The sequence below is a fragment of the Oreochromis niloticus genome, linkage group LG4 (assembly GCF_001858045.2).
Source record: "Oreochromis niloticus isolate F11D_XX linkage group LG4, O_niloticus_UMD_NMBU, whole genome shotgun sequence".
NCBI lineage: Eukaryota > Metazoa > Chordata > Actinopteri > Cichliformes > Cichlidae > Oreochromis > Oreochromis niloticus.
This window is the reverse complement of record NC_031969.2, coordinates 13903278-13931197: the sequence shown is the minus strand read 5'-3', so window position 1 is coordinate 13931197 and position 27920 is coordinate 13903278. Positions and strand designations below refer to the sequence as shown.

General features: G+C 42.9%; 1 protein-coding gene and 1 long non-coding RNA gene across 2 annotated transcripts; both read right to left on the bottom strand.

Annotated features, from left to right (window-relative positions):
* Nucleotides 1-31: 31 nt before the first annotated feature.
* Nucleotides 32-27920, bottom strand: nherf1b (NHERF family PDZ scaffold protein 1b). Its single transcript, XM_005468301.4, has 6 exons — nucleotides 26772-27920; nucleotides 8922-9098; nucleotides 6143-6296; nucleotides 4239-4282; nucleotides 1384-1503; nucleotides 32-1294 (listed from the first exon to the last, which is right to left on the bottom strand). Exons 1-6 carry the CDS (start codon nucleotides 27522-27524, stop codon nucleotides 1157-1159), a joined length of 1386 nt encoding a protein of 461 aa, XP_005468358.1. The 5' UTR covers nucleotides 27525-27920; the 3' UTR covers nucleotides 32-1156.
* Nucleotides 25039-26765, bottom strand: LOC112846784 (uncharacterized). The gene is made up of 2 exons (XR_003219938.1): nucleotides 25520-26765; nucleotides 25039-25431 (listed from the first exon to the last, which is right to left on the bottom strand). It is a non-coding gene; the product is annotated as an uncharacterized LOC112846784 (long non-coding RNA).

Here is a 27920-nt window from a genome sequence, read left to right as displayed (position 1 = left end):
CACACACACACACAGTTTGTCCAAACAGACCAGCAGTGTATAGTACTTTTATTTATTCTCAAAGACCAGGATAACGCTGCGATGATCGACGCATTACAGAATAGAAATCTCTTACTGCTTACACAAACTACAAAAACTCTTCATATAATTCAGTCATTAAAATGATAGCCTTTATCAATACTGGACAAATGCATATAATCTAAAAGACACGCAGCCACTCCCTCTTATGAACATCATCCAAACCCTACACAATTATAGCTTTTAACACAGAAATAAGTAAAAAACAAAAAAAACAAAAAAACAAACAACTCACAATTTCTAATTTCCAATAAAAATATTCAGTATGCTAAAAATGTGAACTGTGTGAGCAGTCATTCACAGTAACAATAATGGTTATAAGGGCGGTATAAGTTACACTAATAATATGCTGGAGTTCACATTTTATAAAAGAGAACGCAGGTATGGTCGAGTGGCAGGACGACACTGTTGCAACAAAGGGTTAAAGTTGAGACCACGTTCGTTACAGTGCGGGATTTAAGTCATATGCGTAAAAAATATACATGATATATGATATATGTACATATATTATAATAGAACACACTTTAAAATACAGCAATTTCCAGTTTTAAAAGGCATCAGTAAGCATTTCCCAAAATGTAAGAAATAATTAGAGAAGACAGAGCTCTATGGTGATATCCGATAAAAGAAAAGAAATCCAGTGAAATTAAGGACATGAAAAGCAGTTTAACTCGGTCTACTGCCAGAGGTTTGCTCCCAAAAACAGAGAGAAACGTATTGATTGTCGCGCTGTTTTATCAGAAGACACTTCAGTGTTTTAAACATTAGTATAAACTTTTAAAAGGCCGATAAGGAATCTTAGCCCCCCTCCTTGGATCCACACAAGCTCAAATAACCCACACCCGCATACACACATGGCCATGGTCGCACACATGCAGTTCTCTCTCATTGGCATATGCACTTTTCTTGGTAGTAGGACATTTTATAGCATAATATCTGAGTTATAATAGCACGAAGAGCATAATAAAAGGAATAATTTACCCAAAGGCTGGAACTTTTCTTTAAGATAATAATAATTATTAAAAAGAAATCTGTCTGATTGCTTTGTGTGTGTGTGTCTCAGGTGAGGTGATGTGCCCTATAGGTTGCTGAAGAGTTCGTTTTTCTTGGTCCAGTCCATGGGCGGGGCTCTCTTGTTGGAACGTTTCCGGTGGGCGAGCTCTTTGACCTGCTGCAGCGTCAGGTTGAGAGCCGGGATGGCGTCTGTGATTGCTCCCTGTTGAAAGAAAAGCAAGCGAGTAAGAAAACCAGGGAAACTCTAACAAGAGTGAGTGCTGCACTCTGTGCTGTCCTGTGTGGCATTACCTCAGGCGGGGTGTTTGCGGGCGGGGTTGTGAGCGAGGCGTTAGACGAGGCGTTGGACGGGGAGGGGCTGACGGACACCTTCGAGTCCCTCGTCGCTTCTTTCGCCATGCTGCCGTTCACCTGCAAACACAAACGCCAGTGAGCATCACTGATGAAGATTTGTAAAATTCCAACTTTTTCCCAACATTTCTGTCAATACCAAACCTCACCACTAGGAGGCAGCATTGGATTAGAGTTATTTTTTCCCTTATTAAGAAAAAAGGTACTTTCCGCCTATGAATGACAAACAGGTTGCAGCTTTTTCAAGAGGATTTTCACACATTAAAAATACATTTAGTAAAAACAACTAAATACACTTCACAGCTCTGAGGTCAATTCTTACTGTTAAATGTGTTCGATTTAGTGACACATGAGATGCTTTTAATACTTCTGGAAATATCTGAGGGCAAAAAATGTTATCTAATCAGTAAAATCTCTAAGTGAATCTTTGTTTTGATAAGAGTGGTGACAGGTGAAACCTGAGAAATTCTTCCTGGTTAAAACTTTCAACATTCCCTCATTTTTCCAGCAGCGTGCATGAGTTTTAAACCCTAACCCTTGCTGCAGCATAACAGGAAGAATCAGCACTAAGCCTGTAAATCCTGACTGCATTTTTGCTCTACAGGCCACTAAAAATACCCTTCACCTCCGTGACGATTTCTCTCTGACCTCTTGCTTCCACCGCCCCCCTCCCTCTCAGCTCTTCGACCTTTTGTTACGCAACAATACGTGGAACATGCAACTTCACCACAGCACATGTAGATCCTGACTGGCGGGAAGTCCAGGGTCGGGCTTCACTTTGAACGTTTTTGGAAAAAGGCCCAAAGTGAAAGGCTGCTGCTTTTAAACACAGTAGCTTCTTTCAGTTTGTGCTCTTCATCCGAGCCCGGCCATTATCTCAAGTCATCGCCTGATTTACATAAAAGTCTAAGGTATTCACATGGGAACGAAAGACTCTGTTACTTGAGAGGCCCTCAGAAAGCATTCCTGTGACGCAGCTATGCACACACACACACACACACACGAATTTCAAAGGAATAGTTTGATATTTTCCTAAATTTGCTGGAATACTGAAACCACTCATTACACAGCGCCAAATGGCAGCAGCAGTCACCTCAAGGTGCTTTTCTCTGTATTATTGTAGGATCTTTACCTTACAATGAAAAGCCCAACAATCAGACAACCGTTTTGAGCAAACACCTGGCAACAGTAGGAAGGAAGAACTCCCTTTTTAAAAGAACCAGGCTCAGTGAGGGGCAGCCATCTTCACGACCAGTTGGGGCAGATGGGATGTTGACAGGACAAAAGAAATGATGTGAAAAGGAGCCAGAGATAGTAGTTCAGTAAAGCAAGTCACTGATTAGCTTAGCTTAGCATAAAGACTGAAATCGGGGAAAAAACAGCTATCCCGATCTACAGCTGGCAGATCTGGTTTCCTTTAGCGAGAGTTAGGTTAAATGTCTCAACCTAGCAGCAAATAAAGCTAATGCCAGAGGTGAAGCTGGTGCCGCCACCCGCTGCAGCGTTTGCCCAGAGAGGTTTTCTATGAAGTGAGAGTAGTTGGTCTGTTGAGCTTAAAACCAGTTTTCAGTGGCTGTAGCAGAAAGACTGGCTCCAAAGAGAATGCTGATAACCCGGCATCTCCAACAGGGTTTTTTAAGATTTTGTCGAGCTGGCTTGCAAAACCAGTCTTCATAGCGCACGCTCACTCAGATGACACAATGCCCAGTTATCTATGTTTAATAATGTCTTTAATTTCTGAACTTTTAAATATATAACATATATACGTATATGTACACACACACACACACTATAAAATGGTATTTAAGGTGTGTTGATTGCTCCTCATAACATGAAATACCACAATCCACCTTAAAAACAGTTGGTACCTGCTAGCTACGTTCAATGGCACCGTGACTTCAAATTTCCTTTATTACTCCTCATCTTAACCAGTAAAGATAAAAGCAGTCACAACAGGATTTGAAATTTTTAAACAATAAAAGTTAAAAGACTAAGAACAATGTTCATGTTTCCTACTTCCCATTTCTTATTCCTCGTGGTGGCGCTTAATTACTTTTGATCCGAGGCCACTCTGTTAAAGATACCATTTATAAAAGACTCAACATTTCCTGTTTCCACTTCAAACTAAAAGCTCTCCAGTATTTCAGTTAACAGAAACTGTGCGCCTGTGTGGAGTTTCAAAGTTCTTCCTCCGCCTGTGTCATGTGTGGGTGGTGTAGATGTTAGAGAGATGTAAGCAGGTACAACAAAGCTGTGTGAGTAAGCAAACGTGGCTTTCGGTGTAAAGCACAGCGTTTTTTCTGCAGTAACAAAGGGAATAACGGATTTCTTGTCTAACTGGGAGTGTGTTGACTGTTGCGTCTCAGCGGCATTACACCCAATCCTCCGGCGGGATTTACAGGAAGCTCCAACATTCTCCACGCCTCAACCCAAAGTGCGTGGGGAAAAAAATCCTATTGGAGGATTTTTATTTTGTACATTACTCTGTCAAACTTTTGCAAGTAATTTGAAGTTAATGGTGGCTGACTGGGTGGAGTTTTCTACAGGAATTACACACACAATTACAGGAAAGTGCGATTAATAACTCATTTCACCAGCCTATCGGTTCTCGTGTGGCGCAGCACTCCGAAACAAAAGCTGAATGCTGCTTTCCTCGCCTGGCCTTGGCCCGCTGGGTTAAGCAGCACATGAAGAGCAACAGAGCATTTAAAGCAGGAGCACTTCTTGTTCTTGAATCTAAAAAAAAGACATTTCCCTGCTAAAGCAAACCTCTAAGTGTTTCTGGTGGGTCTTACCTTCTCCTCCATCCCTCCGTTAACGACGGGCTCCGGCAGCGGACCTGTCAAAAACAAAATAAAGCAACTATTAATCATCAGCATCAGCTCTCAGGCTCCCTGCCTGCTGGCCTGGCACTGTCATGATACCTTCTGTCCTCCACTTTCCTAGATCAAGAGTTCCTCTTAAGCTCAACTTTCATCTCGCCAGCACCTGCTCTGGATCATCTATAATTCACCAGTGGGCCATCTCTTCTATGTGATGGTCCTCCTCTGATCAGCTATCTTTCAAAAAGCTGAAGTCAAACATTTTCCCCATGTTTATTTATTTTCCCCACAAACAAGATTCAAACCACATTCCCATCTCTCACCCTTACCTTCGATCCCTCTGCTTCTCTGCACAGCCAAGAATTGCCTTTTTGTTATTGTAGCTTCTATCAGCTGCTCCTTCAGAGCTAATCTGAGATTTGAGCCCTCAGGTCTTTGCTGTGTGTGAGCGTGTTTGCACCCCTGACTCTGAAAGGAGCCTCTCCAAGTCCTAATACAGATCCAGCTCCAGGCTGAGAGGCCACTTGGAGCCGGCACCTTGGAAACCAAACAAAAGGTGCTGGCCAGCGGGGCTACATTGTGTGTGTGTGTGTGAGAGAGAGTGTGAGAGAGTGTGTGTGCGCTGACACGAAGAGTCGGTGTAGGCAGGTGCCCTCTGAGTGGGCAGCATGTGAAGTGAAGTGCAGGCAGTTACCTGGGAAACACCTCAGTGGAATCCTTCTCCTGTAGAGCGCTATTATTTTAATCCTGCACTAGGTCTGACCACAAAGGTGGAATAAACCAACTATGATTATTTAAGCACTGTGCTTAAATTTCACCCATCTTCCATTTTAATGCCACTTTATGCTTTTACTCAAGTTCATTTTACAAAGAAACTCAAATAATCATGAGACGTTTAATACAAACATCAGGTGCAAAAGAGATTTAAGTAATGAAATAATAATTTAAGTCATTTGTAACATAAATATCAAAGAGTTGATGGTTTCTCCCTCTTAAATTAAAGTTTTCCTTTTTTGCTGTGATGCTCTAAAGTAATCTGAGTATCTTTTGGGTTTTGGACTTTTAGTCAGACTAAACACAATCTGAATTGTACTAAACTAGGCGATGCATATTAATCTCTAGCAGGTTTGTCATATATACCAGCAACAAGATTTGGCAACTCAGGACCTTGGCCCTGACAGCTGACCCCCTCCCCACTGAGCGTGCCCAGGCTTTTGCCATGCCAACAGCCAGTGGCATCATGTTAATATGTGGGATCTCCTGTGGCAGAGTGGCACTCAGACAGACAGCCACAGCCAGCCACAGGACCAGCTGTTGCACTGGGGAGGGACCCCGGGTCACAGGCTATGCTAGGGCTCCCCCTGGGGGCTTGGGTGGGTACACCCAGTCCTGAGGCAAGAAAGTCTTCGAGCAATGCCTTAAGGAATTAGAGGCATCTCTCATGCCTGTAATTACATTTAAATATTATTGCTATTACTCCTCTGATGAAGGAAAAAATGTGCTGACTTTTTTTTTTGGGTGGGGAGGGTCAAACGATCCACTTGTGGTTTATTTAAGTTGCCGTGTAATAGTAAACTTTAGAAGAGAGACTTCAGCATTAAAGCCTTCAGTCTTGTTAGCTTAGGCTGATGTTTTTAGATCGAAAACATGGGAGGAGATATCAGGAAGTGGCTCAGCATCTCTGTCTCTCTGTGATCCTTGGCAAAAGAATAAAGACAGAAAAAAATGAGCGAAGAGGGAGGAAAAAAAAAGCGGGGTTTTAATATGCTGCTGGTTTGGGAAGACAGAACATGTCTGATAAAGCAGCTATTGCACTCATTTGCTCCGCCCCTTCTGTACTGTAAAGCCTCACAATGAGGATGAAATCGTCTTCTCACCAGTCAGGTGCTCAGAGGTGGGGGTGACCCGGCACCTCTTGAAGAAGGCGTCCGTTTCGGGGTCCACCACCAGCAGCCGGGCCTCGTGCCCGCCGGCTTTAATGGCAGCGACGACATCTGAATGCGTCTTACCCTCCACCGACATACTGTTCACCTGAAGAAGACAAAAAGACAAAAATAAAAGAGAGATGAATGAGATATTTAAACTTTGCAGCTCGACTGCAAACCCTTCAAAACACGACAAAAAAAAAACAAAAAAAACAAAACAAAAAAAAAAGTCCCCATTGTTGCTTTTCATGGTTGTCCATCTTTATTCCCACACAGAAGTGAACAAACTTCATCACTGTCAGGAATTTTTTTTTTCCCTGAATATTATCGCTTTGTTTCCAAAAGGCTCCAGAACAGGAAATCCTGTGTGTCCACACACAATTGCACACGCACAGACTTTCAGCAGCTTACAAAAGAATCTTCAAACTTTCCATTATCTCTCATATATATGTCTGTATATATTTATAAATCCTATTTACTACGTCACTGTGACAGTTGCCCTTTAAGTCTGGTACAAGTGTCACGTGTCTCCCAGAAGACCAGCTGAGTCCTCTGGTGTAAAATCTCTATGGGAAAGCATGTGAACTATGAAGGGTGTGTGTGTGCGTGCGTTTAGGTCACAGGGTGGACCTGCACGTCAAAGCCAGTCCTACAGAGGAAGCCGGACAATAGCTGCTCAGCCAATAACAGCAGTAACAATGGCTGTCGGCTCCTCACAAAGCCCCGGACCTCAGTGGGTGGTGTGGCTGTCTGGGGCACCTCTCAGGGACTGCAAGCCCCTCTAAAGACTCCCATGCAGACCCTGTAGTCCTTTTAATCCTTCTCTACTTTACTGTGTTATAAATTCTATTCACTTTCAAAGGGAGAGAGACGAGGCGTGCGTCCTTCACATCAGAAGACGATACTTTGCTCTGATAGCGTTTTTAAGTACTGCCCAGAAAGAGTCCGTTCACTCAGACCTTATGTTTTTTCTTGCTTCTCATCAAACTGTATATATATATTTTTTGCATTTATACTATGCAGATCATACAAAGAGGCCCGTGTCTTCACTAATGAGGCAGACCGACATCAGGCCTTGTTAAAAGCCGATTATTTCAGTGTGAGGCCGTTACAGTCGAGCCCTCTGAAGGACCAAAGACCTCACACGGCGGCTGTTAGTTCACATCATATTCCCCTAAACACACAGTAAACATTTGGAAACGATAACACCTCTTCAGTTCTGAGTTCAGTGTTCACAACACCTCATTTATAGGAATACCGTGCGGTGAGAATGTGGGTACCTCGTGCATAATTCCCAAGCGACATTGTGAATAATTTAGTGTGCACTTATTTTGTCAGGCTATTATTATTTTTGCCTAGGCAGTGCATAAAGGTCTGCTTTTGCCGATCTGATCATTTCTTTTATGCCTTTGCCTGGCTCCTTTACTCCGATTGTTTACAGCTGATAAGATTTTTACATTTCATAAAAATGAATGCAAACAGAATTTCATATGCAGATGATAAATAAGGGTGTGACATCATTCTAATGAGTGGGAAACAGGCTCATGCATGGGTATGCAAATAAAGGTGAGAAAAAAAATGATCTGCATGCACTTTTTTGGATTCGTTTTCTGCAGGGTATGGTAGGTTTGGTCAGGGAGAAACCTTAAAAAAAAATGATGCATATTAGTATCACGCAAAGTCTGCATGACACTAACATACACTGATGTGAAAATAATACAGGTAACAGTGCAGTGAATTCACAGCGAGTGAATGCTCTGTGTCCTGCCACCTTCATGATCTGTTCAGGCTCCCTGTCCTAAAAACAAACCAAGTTTTTCCAGCAGTGAGAAAGAAATGACCTCATGCAATCCTGCACACACGAGAAAGACTGCTTCAGGCCGTGTTTGATGGCCGTGTTCTCCTGACATTTTTGGGAGTTCACGTGTGAAGGCAGCTTTAGTTTTTTTTTTTTTTTAGTTAACCAGTCTGTTTATGTAATTGGTTATTTTCCATCCTTGAAACATAGATTCATTTTTGCATACGCTGTAGGCAGTTCGTTTGTGAAATTTCTTCCCTCCTAGATATTTCACGATAAGCTGTAAGTGGTAATACTGCATAGTGGATGTGTTTAGAAACCACAGCAGCTCAGCCTCAAAGTGGCAGACCATGCACAGTTACACTGATAGTGTGTAAACGTCAGACAAGCTCTACTGGCTCAATAACTGCATAGTTCAAACCCTCCTGACATTAACATCAGCACAAAAAACTGTACTGGGAGCTTCATGGCAAGGGTTTCCGCGGCTGAGCAGGCAAAGAGGAAAATGATACTTACAAAGATTGCAACACATATGACAAACATTTAAAATACAAATGAGGTAAAAAACTTGAATTATTGAACGTGAACAAAGGTCTCCATCTCCAACCAGGCTTTAGGTGAGGCCTGATTACACGCTGCACAATTATTCTCTATTTTTATCCAACTACAAAGAAAAACAGTGGAGGCTGTATGGAGCGGAAGTATGGCAGACTAATCAGGATACAATGCAGGGATATTTTTAGGGAGCTTGAAAGGCTCATAATAAGCTGTTTCTCATGAATAACAAAACACTTTGTAACTATTTGGCACCTCTTTATAAAAATTTTCAGACTTTTTTCAGACTAAAAAAAACTAGTCAGATAATATTTTTTGTTCCTAGCAGATAAAAATGTTTCATGTTACTGAGATACAGCCCGCACGCTCTCACTTTACCTCTACTATCCTGTCTTTGGGCAGCAGGCCTGCCCTTTCTGCTGGAGAGTCTTCATCCACAGCTCTGATGTACTGTCCCGGTCGCGCCCGCTCACTGTGCAGGTTGAAGCCATATCCGCTGGTGCCTCGCTGGATCACGCAGAGACGTGGCCGCAGTTCAGCGCGCACCTCTTGCTCCTGGAGGGAGAGACATCGGATGTAAACAACATGCATGTGACATGCACAGGGTATACCAACATGTTTATGAAAATACCTCCACCATGGGTGTCTGTTCAGCAAGAACAAGAGGCACAAAGATCACAGAGAGCTCCAGTGAGTCGTTAACCATGAATATAGAGCCCAGGTTGAACATGCAGCTGCCTGCTGCATGCTGGTTTGTTGTCCGCTGTGATTTTGATAATCGAGAGTAAACTACAGCCGCTGTTTGAGCCCACGTGACTCTGTTTGCTCAACAGGAAGGAAAGGGGTCTCGGAGGCATGTGATTGGAGGTCTGCTGGGAAGGTTTTTCGAGAAAAACCGAGAGAGGCAGGGGGGTGGCTCTAAGGAAGGGACCGGTTCCGGTCCACAACCTAACTCATTTCGGGGTCTGCAGGACAATGGAAGCTGGGTGTTGACCTCTGACCGCCTCCCCTCTCTCCCATGTCCTGTCCTGTTTCTGGGATGGCAGGAAGAGTTAGAGCCATATTGTCATTCAGAAAAAAAAAACCAAAACTGGAGCTCGGTCCCAGAACCTCCCTTCCGCTGCATGGATGAAGCAGTTTCTTTATTTAGCAAAAGGAGAACTTTAAAGGCTTTGTCATCAAAGAGGTCAAAACAGCGACATACAGGAGCACTGGTCAGGGTAATCTTTGTCACCGTGACCAAATCTGACCCGACACTCCCTCCACATCACAGCGGCTGTGCTGTGCTCCCCCGCCCTAGATCAACTGTACACTGGAAGACAATGAGCCAGCTCTATAAATAAAAATCAGGTATGAATGACTCGCTTTTCTGCAGGAAGTTCTTGCAGAAGCCTTATTGATTAAAATCCCTTTTAAACATCGCTGAACAGTGGACATGATAATAACCGAGGCAGTCTGACTCAACAGTTCCTCTCATAATAAAACTCCACAGCAGCACCGAATGACTTCACTGCATTATGTAAACCAATTATTCTGAGCCAGCATGCATCCCACCTCCGCCACCCCTACATAAAGCACCTGAAAAAAGATAACATCGATTTTCCAGGTGGGAAACATGTTTCATGTCAAGAGACACATATTTCCTATTAAAACCTAAAGGAAAAAAAACAGGAACTGAATTCATGTAAATTATATACAAAATAGAGGAATTAAAAAGGAAACTATGAACACTGGTGGCTCCAAAACAAGGAACTTCCACGTCCTAGAAATCATGTGATCTGACAACAGTGCACCGCACAGTGTTCATCAGCACAGGAACTTTGCCCACTTCAGGGAAACAGGCGACGACTCCAACAAAGAGTTAATGCATCCTGTGACAAATGAGTTTTCATTTCAGCACACAAACAGCTGCCTCCTGCGAGCTGTTTGTGTGCTGAAGCAGAAAAAGGTTCATTTCTGCAGAATTATACCATTTATATTACAACATCGCGTCTGCTTTGAAAGCACAGTTTAAACTATTAGGAGAAAATGTTCCCTTTTTATTTCCATCATAACATTAGATGAGAAGATTAAGAGAATCGTGTATGCCTGTGAGCTGTAAGAGTTTATGATCATAAATAGAAACAATTGTAGCTCAAACTCAATATTTACCACCGTCATTCCACGTTAAACTAATAGTGTAAAATCTGTCGACTGGCAGTCAGCCCCAAACACACATATTTATCATTTCCTTTCCACTCCATTAGTAATCGTTTTGTATACACGTTAAAGGATAATGTTCACTTGAATAATGCAAGAAACTGTCCTCCACAGGATGTGTCTACACTAAGCAACCAAGATACAAGATAGCGCAACAAAACAGGATACGTCACACCACACAGAGTAGCAGATACAGAACGATGTCTGAAATGTGAAGGCACTTCTGTAAACTGCACTGTCTGTTTCATCAGTGATGCAGACTGGCCATCTTTGTCTCTTTCGAGAGCCCCATCGTGCAGCAGAACGTGCACGCTACCGATCAAATGCGCTCCCGATAAGAGCAACAGTTTCATCACGCTGCGAACCACTTACACAAAAAAAATTTCGCGCATTGCTTAACCTTTATCTTCTAGAGTTACACCCAAGCTAAAAGGAAGAGTGAGCCCTCCCTTACAAGTCCTATAAATCTAACAGAGGCATTTAAAAGTAGAGACTAAAGGGAAAATTGGAGACCGTGTCTGAATTGGTGGCTCGGCGTTTCTTATTACTGACCTTCCCTCATTCTGAAATCCTGAATAAGAGAGCTCCATGCGCTGTGCTTCTGTGCGGTGGCACAGAGAGGCTTTATCTGTATAAAAAGGCTGACTCTCACCACAAATATGATTACAAGTTATCATCTACTGGATGTAAGACCTCTGAGTCTGTGTGATCCACAGTCACTCAGTTCACCATGTGCCATTTAAAAGAAAAAAAACCCAAAAGTGGGTGAAAATATCGAGTGTCATTCAGACACATCGAAGCGTCAGACGGGCCTGAATCTCATCATCTGGTGCTCTGGCTGACATTAGCAGTTCCTGCTTAGGAAAGAGAGGGCGAGAGAGTCTCTGGCAGGAACAACAAGGGAGGATTTGTATCAGAGAGGAGTGGAGGGCCGAGGAATCTCCACGCGGGTCTGAAATCTGTGGAATCTGCTGAACACACACAAGCCAGGAGGACAACTGAAGATGCCAAATGTGCATGTGTGTGTGTGCGTGTGTGTGTGTGCGCGATTATGCTGCTGCTACGCTTCACTCATATTACTTGTTATCAGTTCCACTACTGATAACACCTGATGATCGGTTACAAAATGAGGTTCAGATACGCTGGACCCACAGGACTTAACATTCATGGCATGTTGTGTAAACTCCCTCACTCTCTCATACCGCTGCTCTTCCCAGTATAACCAGCTGACCCCCGTGGTTAAATCAGAGCGATATGCTGAACTGTGAAGCTGTGTCTTCCCTTTCAGGCAGACTCGCTCTTGGCCTGAGCTCAGCTTAGATTAGGAACATCTGTGTAAAACTTTACTTGGATTAGGGCACTTCCCAGTCCAAGCACATAATATGTGGTAGGAAAAATAAATTAATCCAAGCAAAGAGGTGTCAAACATTAAGTCTGCTGGCCAGAATTGGCCCTGTAAAGACTCCAATCTGGCCCACGGCTTTAGAAAAACGTGAACGCTGGGATTAATTGAGGACTTTTAACTGCATTTTCATAACTTTAACAGCTTTGCCTACTGATACAGACCTGCACCATGACCATTCATACTAAACCAAAGTAAATAAGTAATAGATAAATAATTAAATGACAGAGAAATTACTGTTTTCTTTTTCACCATCTACTAGAAAAAGCTTCCAGTAGATGGTGGCATTTCTGTGAATTAAACAATTTCTGTGTTATAATTACAGGACAGTCTAGCTTTCAAATCTTTCTCTTCAATTTTAAATTTGTTTCTTATAACTGAGCCCAAAGTGCTGTAAATGATAGTAGTAAGAGATTACTTTCAGTATCTCTTTATGATGAAGTACAGTTTCAAAGGTACTGAGATGTACTGTTGAAATTGCACTTCTTCCTTATATCAAGATAAATCAGGTTCAAGTTCTTTACACTAAAGGAATGGGGAGTTTCACTATTACAGCCCATTTAAGCAACCTCCAGGACAGGAAAATAATGCCTAAGTAAAACAGTCGCTCTAAAATCAAGACAATCCCAATATACTGGAATGTTAAAACACACAGTTTCACAGAAAAATCCTCATTTTCAGCCCAATTGAATAAAAAAAACAAAAGTACTCAGGCTCCTAGTTTTCACAGCTGATGTCCCTGTCATGACATTTAAACCTGTTTACACTGAAGTATTAATGGGGGCGTGACAGCTTTGAGTGACAGGTTCATGTCCAGAGTGGACCTTGCCTCTCTCATCCTGTGAGGGCAGGTTGCCGTCACATCAGGGTTAAGAAAAAGAAAAAAGGATTAGAGGGCATGATGGCAGCCGTCTATCATATACAGTCTTTGATTAAATCTTCTTCACGTGCTGCTTCCTCAGATTTTGCCTGGTTACAGTAAAGCCAAAGAATTTTCTAACCTTTCCTAATGTGAAACACATGACATCATCACACCCCTGAAAAAGGTCCTTTTCTCTAACTACCAATATTTTCATTTATGACTTTGTCATGTTGTTTTGCCATCATGAAGACGACTGTCACTGTCACTTTACAGTCAACGACACGCAAGTTTTTCTGTTGTGTAAACAACTTCTCTTTGGATCAAAAAAAAAAAAAGTGTGTCTCAAGATGAACACACACTCTCCAAGTGACACACACTTTCCCTTTAAGGAGAGAAGTGCCAAACAGGAAATGGTGACACATCTTTCCTCAGTATGCTTCCCCCTGTGCTGCCTTTACTTCTCAGCATGAAACAGAAATGCCACCAGGATGTGCCGCCGTATGTTAATAAATGAAACCACTTTCATTAAAATGCCAAGAAGAGCTAATCTGACCTCATGCTATCTGTGCAGAAGCAACTGGCTGCAGATTCGAACTCTTTTCAGTCTGCAGTCATGTGTTCCTATGTTCATGTATGTTGGCTATGTGGCAATGCAGGCAACTGTGCTTATCCACTGCATCAGTTTGTCACTTGTAGTGTGCACACAGCAGAAAGAAAGGAGGGCAAATAGAAAAACCTGACAAACATGCTAAGTTTATACAACACAGGGGTGGGACTGATACATCCCATGATACCAGGGTTATTCACAGCGGGTATGACGTCATATTGTGATTTCCAGCAATAAAACACTGACATAATTTCTGATAAGCGATCGAACTGACCATGAGCTGACTTTTAAACGTGATAAAATAACACGTTACTTCACATAATCTAGTAGTTATTAAACCACTTGTAGCCGCTGATACTGAAACAGCACCAATACTCAGTTAAGTAACAGTGGGCAGTCCACACAAAGCCAAACCATTTTTTGTCAGTAGGAAGGTAGTTGCGTAATATTTGTTTGCATCTAGAGAAATCTCTATTGAAAAAAAAAAAGAAAGAAAAAAAAAAACTGCTTCCCAGCTGCTGCCGGCTGGTTTTCACTCTCACACACCTTCTTCCAGGCGACTCGTGTGCGAGAGAGCAGCTTCTATCTTGCTTTGAATACCAATAACTCCGAGACAATACGAGGTCCCATTTTAATATTCCAAATCCACACTTCTGAGTCACACGGCTGCTTCACAACACAGCAGCTTTTAGAGGTTTCTTATGGAGCTTTTTTTAACAGATCCCCCCACCCAGATTTGCGTGGCCCTCTTTAAGACTTGTTTCTGGCTTTCCTCAGGAAGCTGTGATAACCAGGAGATAAGACATGATGGCAAAGTTCAACTCACAGGCCTCTGAGTGAACAAAAGGCAGCACTTAAAAATCACATGGGGAGGAGATGATGCTGAAAATGAAGCTCTCTTATCTATAAGTTTTATTTAGATATGAAAGAAACTTAAACAGGCACACGAGACAAGAGACGAAACTGCAAACTGCTGCAGTAAACTTATGGTTTTGTGCTCATACTTCTGTAGAAGCAAACGTTCAATTAGATGTTAGCTGATGTTAAGTAGGCAATAGTTACTCAAGCAACTTAAAAACAAAACGGCACAAACTGCAGTTCCTTTAATGGCCACTTGAGTCCGGATCTAAAAAGAGTCAATTCCCATACATTTACATGTTAAAACCCAAAGAAATAAAAAAGTTTATAGCCACTGTTTTGCTATCTGAAAGTAATTTTTCACTGTAATAAAAAAACTATATGAAAAGCGCACTTCACTTACATAAAATGAACTCTTTAAAGGTCACTCGCTGGAGCAGTGTGTTATTGGAGGACATTATAAGACTTTTTTTGTTGGTTTTGTACAAACTCATTGTTATGATTCAAATCAAGCCCTATAATGGGTTTAGGTAGGGGTGATCAACTCACAGGATGACATGTACAGTATCACTCTTTGCTGTAATTCTTGTCAGTGTGACAGTAGTGCCTTTAGAGCCCTTTCAATGCTATTATCTTACAAATATTATTACTTGTTGTGATGTTAATAGTACTAACAGTTCACACGAGAAGTGTGTGTGTTTTTATGAATGAGGTTTTCGTGTTATATTATGCCCCCCAGGCCAGCTAGTTACCGCCTGGTAACCTTCAATCACTAGGGAAAAAGTTAGTATTCCCTGTCTGGTGTTTGCTAGAGTTTGGGTGAAACTGGATGGAAAGAGGGTGCTGCAACAAAAGATGATGATTGTTTATGGTCACCCGTAGCTTGAATGTAAGTTGCTGACACTCATCAGATAACCACTGAGCGGTAATCAAACTTGAAAAAGTGTAATGGAAACAGCACTTTTTCAAGCTAAGTCAGTATCTTCCGTGGAAACTACGGGTGACCGCAGCATCCTGCTAGTGATCAAGCCAATCATGCTTACCAAGAGGCACTTTATACCTCTTCGCAACCAATTTCATGCCATGACTGCCAGCAACTTTCAGCAGCCACTCAACTGGTCAGGAAATAAATATTACTCCTTAGCCACCATTCGTTGCCAAGTAGTTGCCAATCACTTTCTAGGACTGTCTAAGCAATGCACTCCTACAGTTTGTGGATGTTCCTTGCTAACCAAGCTTCTTAGCATTAGCTAACACCATAGCATTCCACCTTCCAGTCCAAATATGGTCAACCTCTTGCTTCAAAACAACAAACAAAACAAACAAATAAAAAAAGCCTGTGAAGCTATAAATCTGTGGTTTCACAGGGGCTATGTCCATTTTTTAAGTACAGTCTATGTAAGCCTCTGCTACGGTCACCATATTGTAAAGATGAGTGCGATGGGAACGGCATTAGTTTTACAGTGTGTAGCCATAAAAACAAAGTACTGGACAAACAGGAATGTTTACCTGATGATGACATTGGAATAAAAGTCAGGGGATCATCAGAGTCATTACGATTCAACTTGGAGGGGAGGGGGTGGGGGGATGGGTGGGGTGTATGGAAATCTATCCAATAGTGGCCAAGATATTTCTGTCTGGCAAAAAGCAGCAGGCACACACTGGCATCTACAGAGCCCTGGAGTTTCTATAATAACTAAAATTGATTAAATATCAGGAGGCACTCAGTCTTCATTTTTACCTTAGAGGTAACAACAGCTGAGTGACAAGCCAGACTGAGTGATTTGGATCTTTTGAGAGACCTCGGTGACACCCATACATCATGTTTATCGCCTTCTTACTCGGCCCAGAGAGTTCAGATGCTGTTTGACAGAGGAGAGCTGCTGGAAAGAGCGATCAGTCTCTATGTGTGTGTTTGTGTGAGAATAAGAAAGCTTTGCCACTCAGTTACTTCATATTTTCCCTGCACTTAGCCAGTGTTTGATGTCTAACTACAGGCCTCAATAAAGAAGCACACATGCCGGACCATCTATTACTGTAGGCTTGTGTCATTCCTGCGCAACTCAACTACTCTTTTTTTTGTTTCACATACTCAGAAAAAAAGGCTGCATGTTGAAATTTCCTATTACATAAACTGTTCTCCAACCCAAGCAGCTGCTGTCGACTGCTGATGACATCCAATAAAACTCAAGTCCTGCAAATCATCAACTGCAACCTGTCACACTCAGCTGGGCTCTGAATGCAGATGTCATCTAAAGCAGTCACGCTTTCATCTTTTTGCTGATTACTTCATACCCCCTGTCGTTTTACTAAGAGTGGGGCAGCTCTTCCAGTTTGGCCTCTTTGATCAGCATAACTAATAAGCACTAAAACGACACGCTGCCAGGCATCGTGGTTACACAGTGACGCGACAAACTGCTGACCTCCCGGTTCCTTGTGATTGTCATGTGTAGTTTCTGACGGAGATCAACAGCCTCAAGGGCAGACTTAATTAATGTTTGATGCAAACCTGGTTCCTTTTTAACCACGGCACAAGTTTTGTCCTCTTGAGTGTATGGAGCGCACCACTCTCTCAGGCGGGATAGGGGTGTTTGGTTTCAAGCTGGATCATTAAACCAGCTGGGAGGCAAGCGGAGAGCTGAACAAAGCACCCTACTGTCCCCCACACTTCCATCTGAGGATGGGACAAACTAGCTGTACAAAAGATAGCAAAGAAAGGTTTTACAGAGGGTTCCCGTTACAATGAACTCTTTAGGGGGAAGTCCTGAAAACAGAACGGTAATGTCAGTCAACACAGCAGGGGTACACGCACTGATAAGATACCAGAGGGGCCTAGACTTCACTTCAGCATCTTTGAAAATGTTAAAGTGAAGGTTCTGGCTTTGCTCGAGAGGTTTTTGTTGTTCGTCCACCCATCAGTCCTCAGTTTTAAACTCACAGTTGCATCAGATCAGCCAGATGGTTTGTTCCATCGCAAATCAACACGGTTTTTATCTCCTCAGCCAGTCTTCCTGTCCTTGACCCTCCACCCCTGCGGACCTGAGCGCCGCACGAGCCCAACAAACCAAGTCTGACCTCTCATGTACAAATATGCATGCATACACAGCAGTTGATGTGGTTATAAGAAAATGCACCAAGAGGAAGGGAGGAGTAAATATAGAACATAAAAAAGGTGTCAGAGGGCTTTACTTTTAAATTTGGCTCTAACAAAGCAGAACATGCAGATTTGAGTGGAAGCCACATGATGATGACATCACCTTATATAGTACATATTGATATTTTTTTACATTGTCTCATCTCATGTATTCAGTGTGTTGTATTTTTCCACATGAGACTGTATAGTACTGTGCAATAGTCTCAAGCCACCACTAATCTTTTTATTTTGCTGTAGGAAAATGGGAAATAGGTCCAGTGATTTATTGAAACATGCGCAAACACAACGAGTTTGAAGGTCAACATTTGGTATCACCACCTCTGTTCTTCAACACAAACTCTCTCGTGCAGCTTTGTCATTTTTTTTTTAACAGTCGTCAGAAATATTTCTCCAGGCTTTTTGAAGAACAGGACATTTTTCCTTTTTCTTAAGGACATGACTTTTAGATGCTGTTCTAGGCCTGCCAGTTCTTTCTTCTGTTTTGTTTTGTCCCTCTCCAGTGTGTCCACTTTCCTCAAATTTTTCAAGCACACATTGCACACCCTGCTGAGATATGCCAGGTTTGCAGCTAGGAGCTCTTTTGGAATCAGCTCATTGGTGCTAAAATGTTATTTTAAGCCTATGAAAGTGTGTTATCTTTGATATACATATCAATCGTAGACTGAGCTAAAGAAATGGAAAGAAATTATGTATTTTTGTTGGTAGTAACAAAGTGGCCAGAATGTCACTTAGGTTGGTGTTAAGTGGCTTAATAAATAAATAAATAAAACAAAAAAAAAAATATATATATACACACATTAGTCTGAACATGGTCAGGTACAAGGACTGGACTGAAAATGAGTGAAAGAGCATCCAATGTTTTTTAAAAAAAAAAAACAACCTTTGAAAGACCTTCAGAAAGCCTGGAGGCTACTGCTCAAGGCCTCATAAAAAAAAGAAATTCCAGCTCATTGTTATCACTCAAAACATGCCAAGAGGCTGCGTCGCATTATTAAAGCCACACTTAGTTAAGAAAAGCAATCTTCTAAATTCATTTCTCTCCCCTCCTCCTCGTGTCACAAGTTAATGTAAGCAAACTTTAAAATTAGCCCAGGAAGGGCTGTCTCTCGTCAGCGCTGCACAGGAAAGGTCTATTGTATGTTTGTCATGTGTGCTAGCCACAGAAACGGGGTCAAAGGAGCTTGCAAAGAAAAGCGTCTGGACTTCTTTAAGTTGCTTGAAGACGTTTCACCTCTCATCCGAGAAGCTTCTTCAGTTCTTCTTCTTCAGAAGAAGCTTCTCAGATGAGAGGTGAAACGTCTTCAAGCAACTTAAAGAAGTCCAGACGCTTTTCTTTGCAAGCTCCTTTGACTACGATGACCTGGATGACTTAGAACCTTCACAGACATAGCCACAGAAACACTATCACCATCATCATCATCACGAGTAACCAAAATTGTGGATAGAGGTCTCAGTGCATTAGAAACTGCTGATTTTAACCACCTGATGTTTCATTATTACTTAAATGGACTTTCAAGTTTGACTTTGAGCCTAAAATGTGAAAAACGGTTCTGAAAATTGGAGCCAACCTCTTAAGATGACCTCGCCAACACGATATATTTAGGATTTTATTTATAAAAAAAACAGCGTGAGATTGTTTAAATGGATATTTGTGCTACTTAAGTGTATTAACTCTCTCTGGGGGTGGCGGGGGTGGAGAGGACCTTGTGCTTGGGAAGGGGGGTTATTTCAGGGTGCACAACGAGTCATTTCCCCCTCCGCCCCGGCAGGGCGCGGCGCCTCAGCTCATTGTCCGGCCGGGGTGGTGAACCTTCAGCAGAATGGAGAGCGAAATGGAATGTGACATTGTAGAGTCTCCATCCAATATCCCACGGGACCCAATTGCCAGGCAGCGACCACACCACCCACACACCCACGCAGTAAGGGTTCAGGTTCCACCCCTGACCTGGGCCACAGTGGCCTTGGCTGTCGGGGACAGTGGCGTCGTTGTTTGGCTGGTGTCACAAAGGTTTCAGTGAAACAGAGCGCCGTTAATTGCATGATACACTGACGCCATTGATTATTTATTACCTCCACGATCAATACAACAGTGTGCTGCTGATCCAGCTTTACTGCAGACGCTTACACCGGAGTGCTCCCTGACAGTTTTTTCTTTTCCCAGTTCATGATTGTCTGACATTTAAACAACAGGGTATATGAACATGTGCTGGCATTAAGAAACTAATGCTCATTTACTCTGATGGCCTGCGGGTTAAAAAACGAAACCGTGGCAATTTCCCGGGTTGAAGAGTACCGACGGGGCCTTTGTTGCACGCCTCTCATCGCTGCTCTACCTTCATTTCCTTTCCTCGGGCTCCTGTTTGCTTTCCTCGATATTGCAACAAACTGCAATGTGACTGCCTTGCAAAACATTCCTGATACTCTCGTCATCTTGGGCAGCATTATGTGATAAAATACTTTCGAGTTTCATGCAATTCCCACCCTTAAGTTACACAAAAACAGCGTCTCAAATGAAAGCTGGCTGATAATAGATGAGTGAGTAAAGTGTGCTCAGTGGTAGCGCCCAGCAGCAGTTACTAAAACACTAAATGGATCCATATTGCCATTTTTGGTTATTCACTTTAACATTTTTACTTGACATTATAGAGGCAATTAACCAAGATATTAATACTAGGGTGCAGAAAACCGCAGTTCCTTGAATGGCCACTTGAGCTCCGCTCCAAAATAAGAGTCAGAAAACGTAGATAATATGTTTTTTGCTGTCAGTCTTAAATAAAAAGCTTAAAACGATCAGTTACTCAACTCCCTTAGTTATGCTGCAATACGCTTAAACTGCTGTGGGCTTTCTTCTTAACTCACTGTGTGTTTATACAGAACTCTGCATTTAATCATTAGTTATTTCTATTAATTATTTATTATTATTGGCCACAGTGTGGCTTTTTTCCTTTCTTCCTCCCATCACCCCAGATGGCCTCAACTCCCTGAGCCTGGTTCTGCTGGAGGGTTCTTCCTGTTAAAAGGGAGTTTTTCCTTCCCACAGTCGCCAAAGTGCTTGCTCACATGAGTTTATTGTTGGTGTTTTCTCTGTATTATTCCAAGGTCTTTACCTTACAATATAAAGCAATGTGAGGGGACTGTTGTTATGATTTGGAGCTATATAAATAAAACTGAAGTGAACTGGATTGACTAGATCTGACTCCATGGCTCCTTGGCAACTGCCTGATACAATTCTGTGGAGTGCGGGTCATTTATCTTTACGTAGCTGCTACAGAAGACCATAACAGGTCATGAATGTTTCTGCTGCTGTGTCCACATTATTAATGATTTGTTGATATTGCACTTCTAGTTTCGCATAAACAAACACGCAGCGGGAAAGTCGTTAAGTTCACAAATACAGATCTCCGAGATGAAACATGATGAAGCACATGACATCCTCCGCCCCACATATCTAACAAACAAAAGGGCAGAGAAGGGTGACTCCTGAACTTTCTCACACAGGGGCGTAAAAAAAAAAAAACAGCTTGCGCACACACATGAAAGCGCCCACACAGAACAAATAGAAACGCAAAGACATGCCCGAGCGCATGAGCAAACGTCAGTCGGTCAGAATGAATCATGGAGAATATCTGATCCTGTCAGACAAACACAATGACGCGCAATTCATTGGCCAAACACAGCCTTGAACAATACCTGGCTTTGTCACAATGATAACCAGACTGACTAACATACAACTTATCAGCTGGACGTACTGTTTACTTAGAACCATAACTCAGAGTCCACCCCTGGGAGATCCCTATTCATCTGGCCAGCATTAGTACTCGTAATGTATGTGTGTGCCCTTTTCACTGCCAAGCAATGGTGAGATTGCTTCCCCAGCGTTTAGACCACAGTTGACTCTGCACTAAACTGCTGAGAGTCTTCTTGCTGCCCACGAGGAGGGGGGGGTTTGGGTGGACGGAGGATCACGATGACGAGGTGGTAGAATCTTTCACCAACAACAATGACAGGAAACCAGCACAAACTTCCCAGGAACTGAGCACAGGCCAAGACTCCCCTAGACGCCCGCAAGCAGCCAGAATCACAGCCCTAACTATGCTGGCTCAAAGAGTCAGTGTAGGTGTGGCCGCTTCAGCCTCAACTGCATGACAAACGTTCACAGCGAGATGACTACTGATCTATTAAGAGAAAGTTAAATTTACCCAGCATCTGCCTCTGAAGGCGTTACATCAGATGTCAGGGAATGAAAGACAAATCACGTCTTTCAAATTAGTAGATACAAATCACAAAACCTTTAGTGGAAGTTCTGCTGCTGGGGGCGGAAGCGAGAGTTTAGTGTCTTTGCTGAAAAAACAATTAAAAAGAGCTATGTAAATCCAGCACTGCAGGCCACACAGTGGAGAACATACAAATATAGATTAAGTCCACCCACACAACAGTTTGAGTACAGTTTGTTTAGGGAAAACATGTAATCCTGAGAATTGTGCTTTCTATGTACGGACTGCATTAAAAAAAAAAAAAAAAGGCACGTATGTTCAGGAGAGGTCTTTAATAAGCAGGTTTTATATGAAAGTCCAGATTAGAGGAGAGAGGAGTGACAAACAGCCAGCACATCAATAGACGAGTCCCTTTCTCGGCTCAATTTAGGCTTCTGCAGTCTGTGTGGTTTCTGTCGGCTGTACTTACACACACACACACACTTTCCTCTGTATACAATCTCAACTAGATTCAGTCAATTACATCCGACACTAGCGGTCCTGCCTCTCCCTCTAATTAGTGTTTAAAGTCGGGTTTAAGCAAGCAGCAAGAAGTCAAGTCCTCAAAATTTCCCACTCTCACGCTCTCTCTGAAGTCCACGTTAGAGAAACCTCTTAAAACACATTAAAAAAGATTAAAAAATCTCATTTTCCCACAGCTCAAGGTTGTATTCCAGTTAGTAGGAAAATGACTAAGAACATCAAATTGTCAAAAATACAGCAGGTGCTAATAAATCTTTGTGTTGACTGAGCAAATAACTGGCTGATTGTTTCAGCTCCAGCATTGATGGGATGTTATACAACCATCTCAATCGCTCAAACGCCGCCAGAAAAAAATAGACTCTCATCGCCACAAGTCTTGCAGCAAGAGCTCAGAGAAGAGCGTATTGGGCACACTTCACTGACCTCCACAATAGCAGGGTAAAATTTTACTGCCTGGTAAACAAAACGACGACCTTTGGAACGGCTGATGTGTTTTGCTTTTTTTTTTGCTTTTTTTTTCCTGTGTGTTTTGTTCGCCGCTGACGACAGCGGCCGAGCTGATCACTTCGACCTTCGTCTCTGCTCATCCAGTTTTTCACACCTCGCTTTCTCACTCTCGCCTACCTCCATCCTCGCTCATATATATACACGCACCAACTTCACACAAACTGCACACAAGCGCCATCAGTGTAACCATGGAAACCGGGGCTCCTCAGCTTCCGGGGAGGGCGTTGTCTCTTCGAACCCTCTTTTGTGTCGCTTCAAAGATGAAGCCAGACAGGCGGAGTGTCCGTGTGGCCACTAAACCAACACTGTGTTTTTCAAGGCTGTGTGTGTGTGTGTGTGTGTGTGTGTGTGTGTGTGTGTGTGTGTTATTGGCTTGGCAACGGGACTCGGGACAGGAATGCCGGACAGGATGTAGGAAGAAAATTCCAGAAACAGTAAAGTCAATGCCAAAAACACCCTGAGGGTGCCTGTGAATGCAACGTAGAAGTAAGCAGACTTTAAACAGCATCCCTTGAGTCCAATTTACACTCTTATACACTCTACTGTGTCCCCAAGTTACTTCGTCAGCCTGTGGTTTGTGCCTTTACACAAAAACAGAAATTCCCAGCTAGGCTCCCTACTCACTCCAGATCCTCCGTATGTTAAACTCTGGGAGACAGCTGGAATAAAAGATCCGAGTGGTGAGAATGAATTTGTTAGGAGTGCTGTCGTTTGTTTCCCGCTGGTTTGCGTGCCAGCGTGCACCACACTGCCACAGCTCCATTAGGCCATCTGTGGAGACTATCGAGAGTAAACACAGGAACAATCGCTGTATATTCCTAGGACAAACAACATAACTGAGCAGTGCTCAAGTGCTGTGCACAAGCGTAGGCTGTTGCTATTTTCATGCGAGGGGAAAAAAAGAATCTTAAATAAATACCAGAAACATGTTTCCAGAAAAGTCCTGCATGCTCTGGGCATGTGAATGCTGTCATTATACTGCAAGTGAGGGAAAATATATAAACATATATATATACACACACATGCAATATGACACTGTGTCAGTTGAGCATGAGTGTCAGACTTTTGAGAACAGATGAATAATTTCATTTATTTCATCTAGACAACCGATCGCTTTATGCTCCACTTGGTTTTGTTGCTGCATCTCTTCGGGTTTACTAAGCAGTGTAACTGGACTGCTCTTCTGGTGAAGGCAATTTTACTCATTTACAGCAAAACATTAGCCATCTATAATCAAAATAACATGGTTAACAGATCTGGTTGCATATTTTTCCTCTGGTTTTGGAGTGCTGTTAATCAGTAAAACAAGTTATTTTTTTAGCATGTAAAAGAATAAATCTGGCCTTGACGCATTAGATTACAAAAACTACAAGATTCAAAGTTATCTTTTATAGCAAAACCTTTCCCGAAGACTATTTATTACTGCTAACAGTGCTCCGTTCTCGTAGCACTTGAATTAAGTGCGGCATTTGATATAGCAGGCCATAAAGTTTTGTTTGTGAGGCTGCAGCACTGGGATGCAGTGATTTAGCTCATAACTGAATTGTTTTTTTGTTTACATTGGTGACTCTGGAGTCCTTATGGGTCTATTATGGGGCCCATCCTTCTTTCATCCCTTCATTACGTCAACGACAAACCGCTCTATCAACCAATCAAGTCCACAGACTCAACAAACCTCTCTGAACTTAACAACTGCCTAATCAACACCAAGAAATGGAAGTGAATGCAAATATTATTGACTTTAAACTCAGATAACAGAAATTCTTACTGTTGGTCCAGACAAGCTGTATCCAAGCATCAACTCCTCTCTTGGTCTTTTATCCTTTCATGTGAAATCAGCTGTCGGAAACTCGGGTGTGGTATTTTATTCTAATCTAATTTTTGAAAAAGCATAAACAAGGTCACCAAGTTCTGTTTGTTTGACAATCAGGCGATCACTCATGTTTTATTTCTTCTCTTCTGGATTATTGTAAACATTTAAACAGTTATCAATCAGAAATCAATAAATACTTCAGATTGTTCAAGACTTCTAACAACATACGACACCAGGTTTAATGGCTCCGCTTTAATTTTTGCATTTTAAGTTTATTTCAATTTATTCTTTACTCGAGTTTCTTTATTAAATCTATTGTTTGTTCATTATGTGTTTTTCAGAAGCCCTGTTAATCACTGGTTCTGATACAAATAAAGTTTATTATCATCATAATCTACCAACAAAAGACGGGTGGAGTTAGCTACACATGCAGTCCACATGGAGTTGGCATCTTCTCACACTGTCACAGCTTCGTCCCTCTCTGCATGGCAATATGGTTGGCAAGTGAAGTTTGTTAGCAAGAAACTAGTTCCTACATGAAACTGCTGACAGCAGGGTCTGGGTTTTTTGTTTTTGAGTAACCAGGTCATGATTCCTGAAAACAAGCATTTCTGGTTAGTTTCTGAATTTATTTTTGGTTCCATTAGATGGAAAAAGAGGCAGACATCGGTACAGCTGTGGCCAACTCCCAGCAAAATAACCTCATTTCAATTTGCAGTGTCATCGCCCGTTTGTTTTATCTTTTAACACCTGTGAAGGAGAAAGAAAGAAGTTGGCTCGCAATTAAGTGTTAATGGAAACATCTTCCAATTAATCAGCACTTAACGCTTCACTTCACCTGCAGAAGATGATTATTATATTAAAGAAAACGTTAAAGCTTAGCCGGTCCCTCTCTGTCTCTTTGCGATGGCTGCTGGCTGTGTATGTTATGACCCTTCTTTCCACCCACAGTTAAGTACGGAGGATGAGCACCGCACACAGACACAAACAGCCTCGGGGATAAACATCCGAGACGCTGCAGCGAGGGACACAGATGTTCCAGACTGCAGGGACCCTCGTCCTCTTGAGTGCTTACACTCGGGAAACAACAAGTGGCTGACGCAGATTGAGAATGTGTCCCTAATTTTTAAAGAGAAAAAGATCAAAGGGTGAAAAAAAAAGGCACTTAGTGGGCTTCATTTTGTTTCAGATATATTTTTTTAAAAGGGGAGGGGGGGGACCAAACTATTTCCTGGTGATTGTTGTGGATGGCACACAAATGTAAGTCATTTGTTTTTTGTTGTTTTCTACACTGAGGGTACATTTTTTTCTCTTTTTCTTTTTTTTAAAAACTGCTCAACTTCAATGTGTCACTGTCCTCACATTTTCAAGTAAGTTCTCTTTAATGCCAGAAAACTAAAGATGAGCAGATTGGTACGAATATCGATCGCTGGTATCATAGCATAGCTGAAAGGTTCGTTTTTTTGTGTTAGATAACACAACAAAATGAATTGTAGAAAGTAAACATCACAGTGATTTAGTGGTCATGAAATGTGTTCAGACTGATGATGATTCATCTCATGACACACTGCTCTCCCCTACATAAGCTGCCTTTATAGCTTAAAAATATTGGCATTGGCAATATAAGCCCTGTATCTCACAGCACTGTGAAAAACATTAGGAAATCAGTTATTTGGGAGAAGAAAGGCACAGTCTGAGGCCCTGTTTTTGTGATCCCAAGCCTTTCACCCACAGCAAATGCCCTGCCAGCAAACCCTGCCCACAACCTGGCAACATGTGGATGCAGCTGACACAGAGCACCTATTATCTGCAAGAAACAGTACCTGGGTAAGAGCAGGGAGGTTTGATGCAGTTATCAGCACTTATATCTAAGTGCCATCATTGGCATAGATTCTGGGTGGGGATGACTGGAATAAAACCACAGAAAGAGGGGGCTTTTATTTTGAAAAGTTATGGGGGGAAAGTTTTGATCTGTGGGAAACCTGGTGCCTGATTTTATAGTGAAACATTTTCACAACGCAGAAACTGCAAAACTTGGTGCACGAAAATTCTCGTGAAATGCGGGAATTTACCACTTTCATGTGTCTCACCTTCTCAGAGCTGATGCTCAGCTTCTTCTCCACGTGTCCGTGGATTTGCCCGTTAGTCGCTGGGATCGGCGTGGACTCTCTGGGCGTCTCTTCAGGTGTCTCCTCAGGTGTCTCCTCTGGTGTCGTCTCCTCAGGTGTCTCCTCTGGTGTCGTCTCCTCAGGTGTCTCCTCTGGTGTCGTCTCCTCTGGCGTCTCCTCTGGTGTCTCCTCCTGCTTCACCTCCTCCACCACCTCTTCTTCTCGCGGCTCATCTCCGTTTTCTGTCCCGTTCACTTCTCCATCCTCCTGCTTCTCCTCCACCACTACCTCGCCCTCCTCCTTCTTCTTCTCCTCCTCCTCCTCCTCTTTTTCCACCACTACCACCTCCTCCTCTTCTTCCTCCTCGAAGGGTAGGGGGACCCCGTCGGTGACAAAAGCTTTCAGGCACTTCAAGTTGTGCTTCTTCAGCAGCTGCTCCGTGTCCGGATCCACCACTATGAGCTCCAGCCGACCCACGGTGGCTCGTATCCGGGACACGACCTGCTGGTGGCTCTCGTTCTCCACGTCCTCCCCGTTCACGTACACCAGCCGGTCGCCGGCACGGAGCCCGGAGGTCTCTGCCGGGCTGTCGGGCTCCACTAACCGGATGAACTGGCCCGTCTTACCTTTCTCCCCGTGGAGGTGAAAGCCGTAGCCGTTGTCCCCCTTCTCCAGCGTGCACAGCCGGGGGCGCAGATACTGGCTTTTGCTCGGCATGTTCGGCTTCACTCGCATTCACGCTGCTGCTGCTGCTGCTCAACCTGTTGCTGGTTCACTGTGGAAATGACTAGAAAGCCTCCTCAGGATGCTGCTGAGGAAGATTATGTGTGAATGAGAGGAACCCTCTTAAAAACAAAACAAAAAAAAACACCCACCCCCGCCCTGCTGAGGAGACCAGCCCGTGAGAAACGCTGCTGCTGCTGCTGCTTTGCTTCTTCCTAATGTGCTCTTTGCAGCTGAGGTGGTCTAAATCCTGAGCGAAGCTCCTGCTCCTGTGCGCACTGAAGGTCCTGACCCGGGGACTGGGCTGAGGCCGATTAAACTCAATCAGCCGACGCTCCCTTTCAGTGTTGCTGCACAAAACAAGTGGAAAAGCCACTCAGGAAGAGGGAGGTGCGTTCACTGAACGGC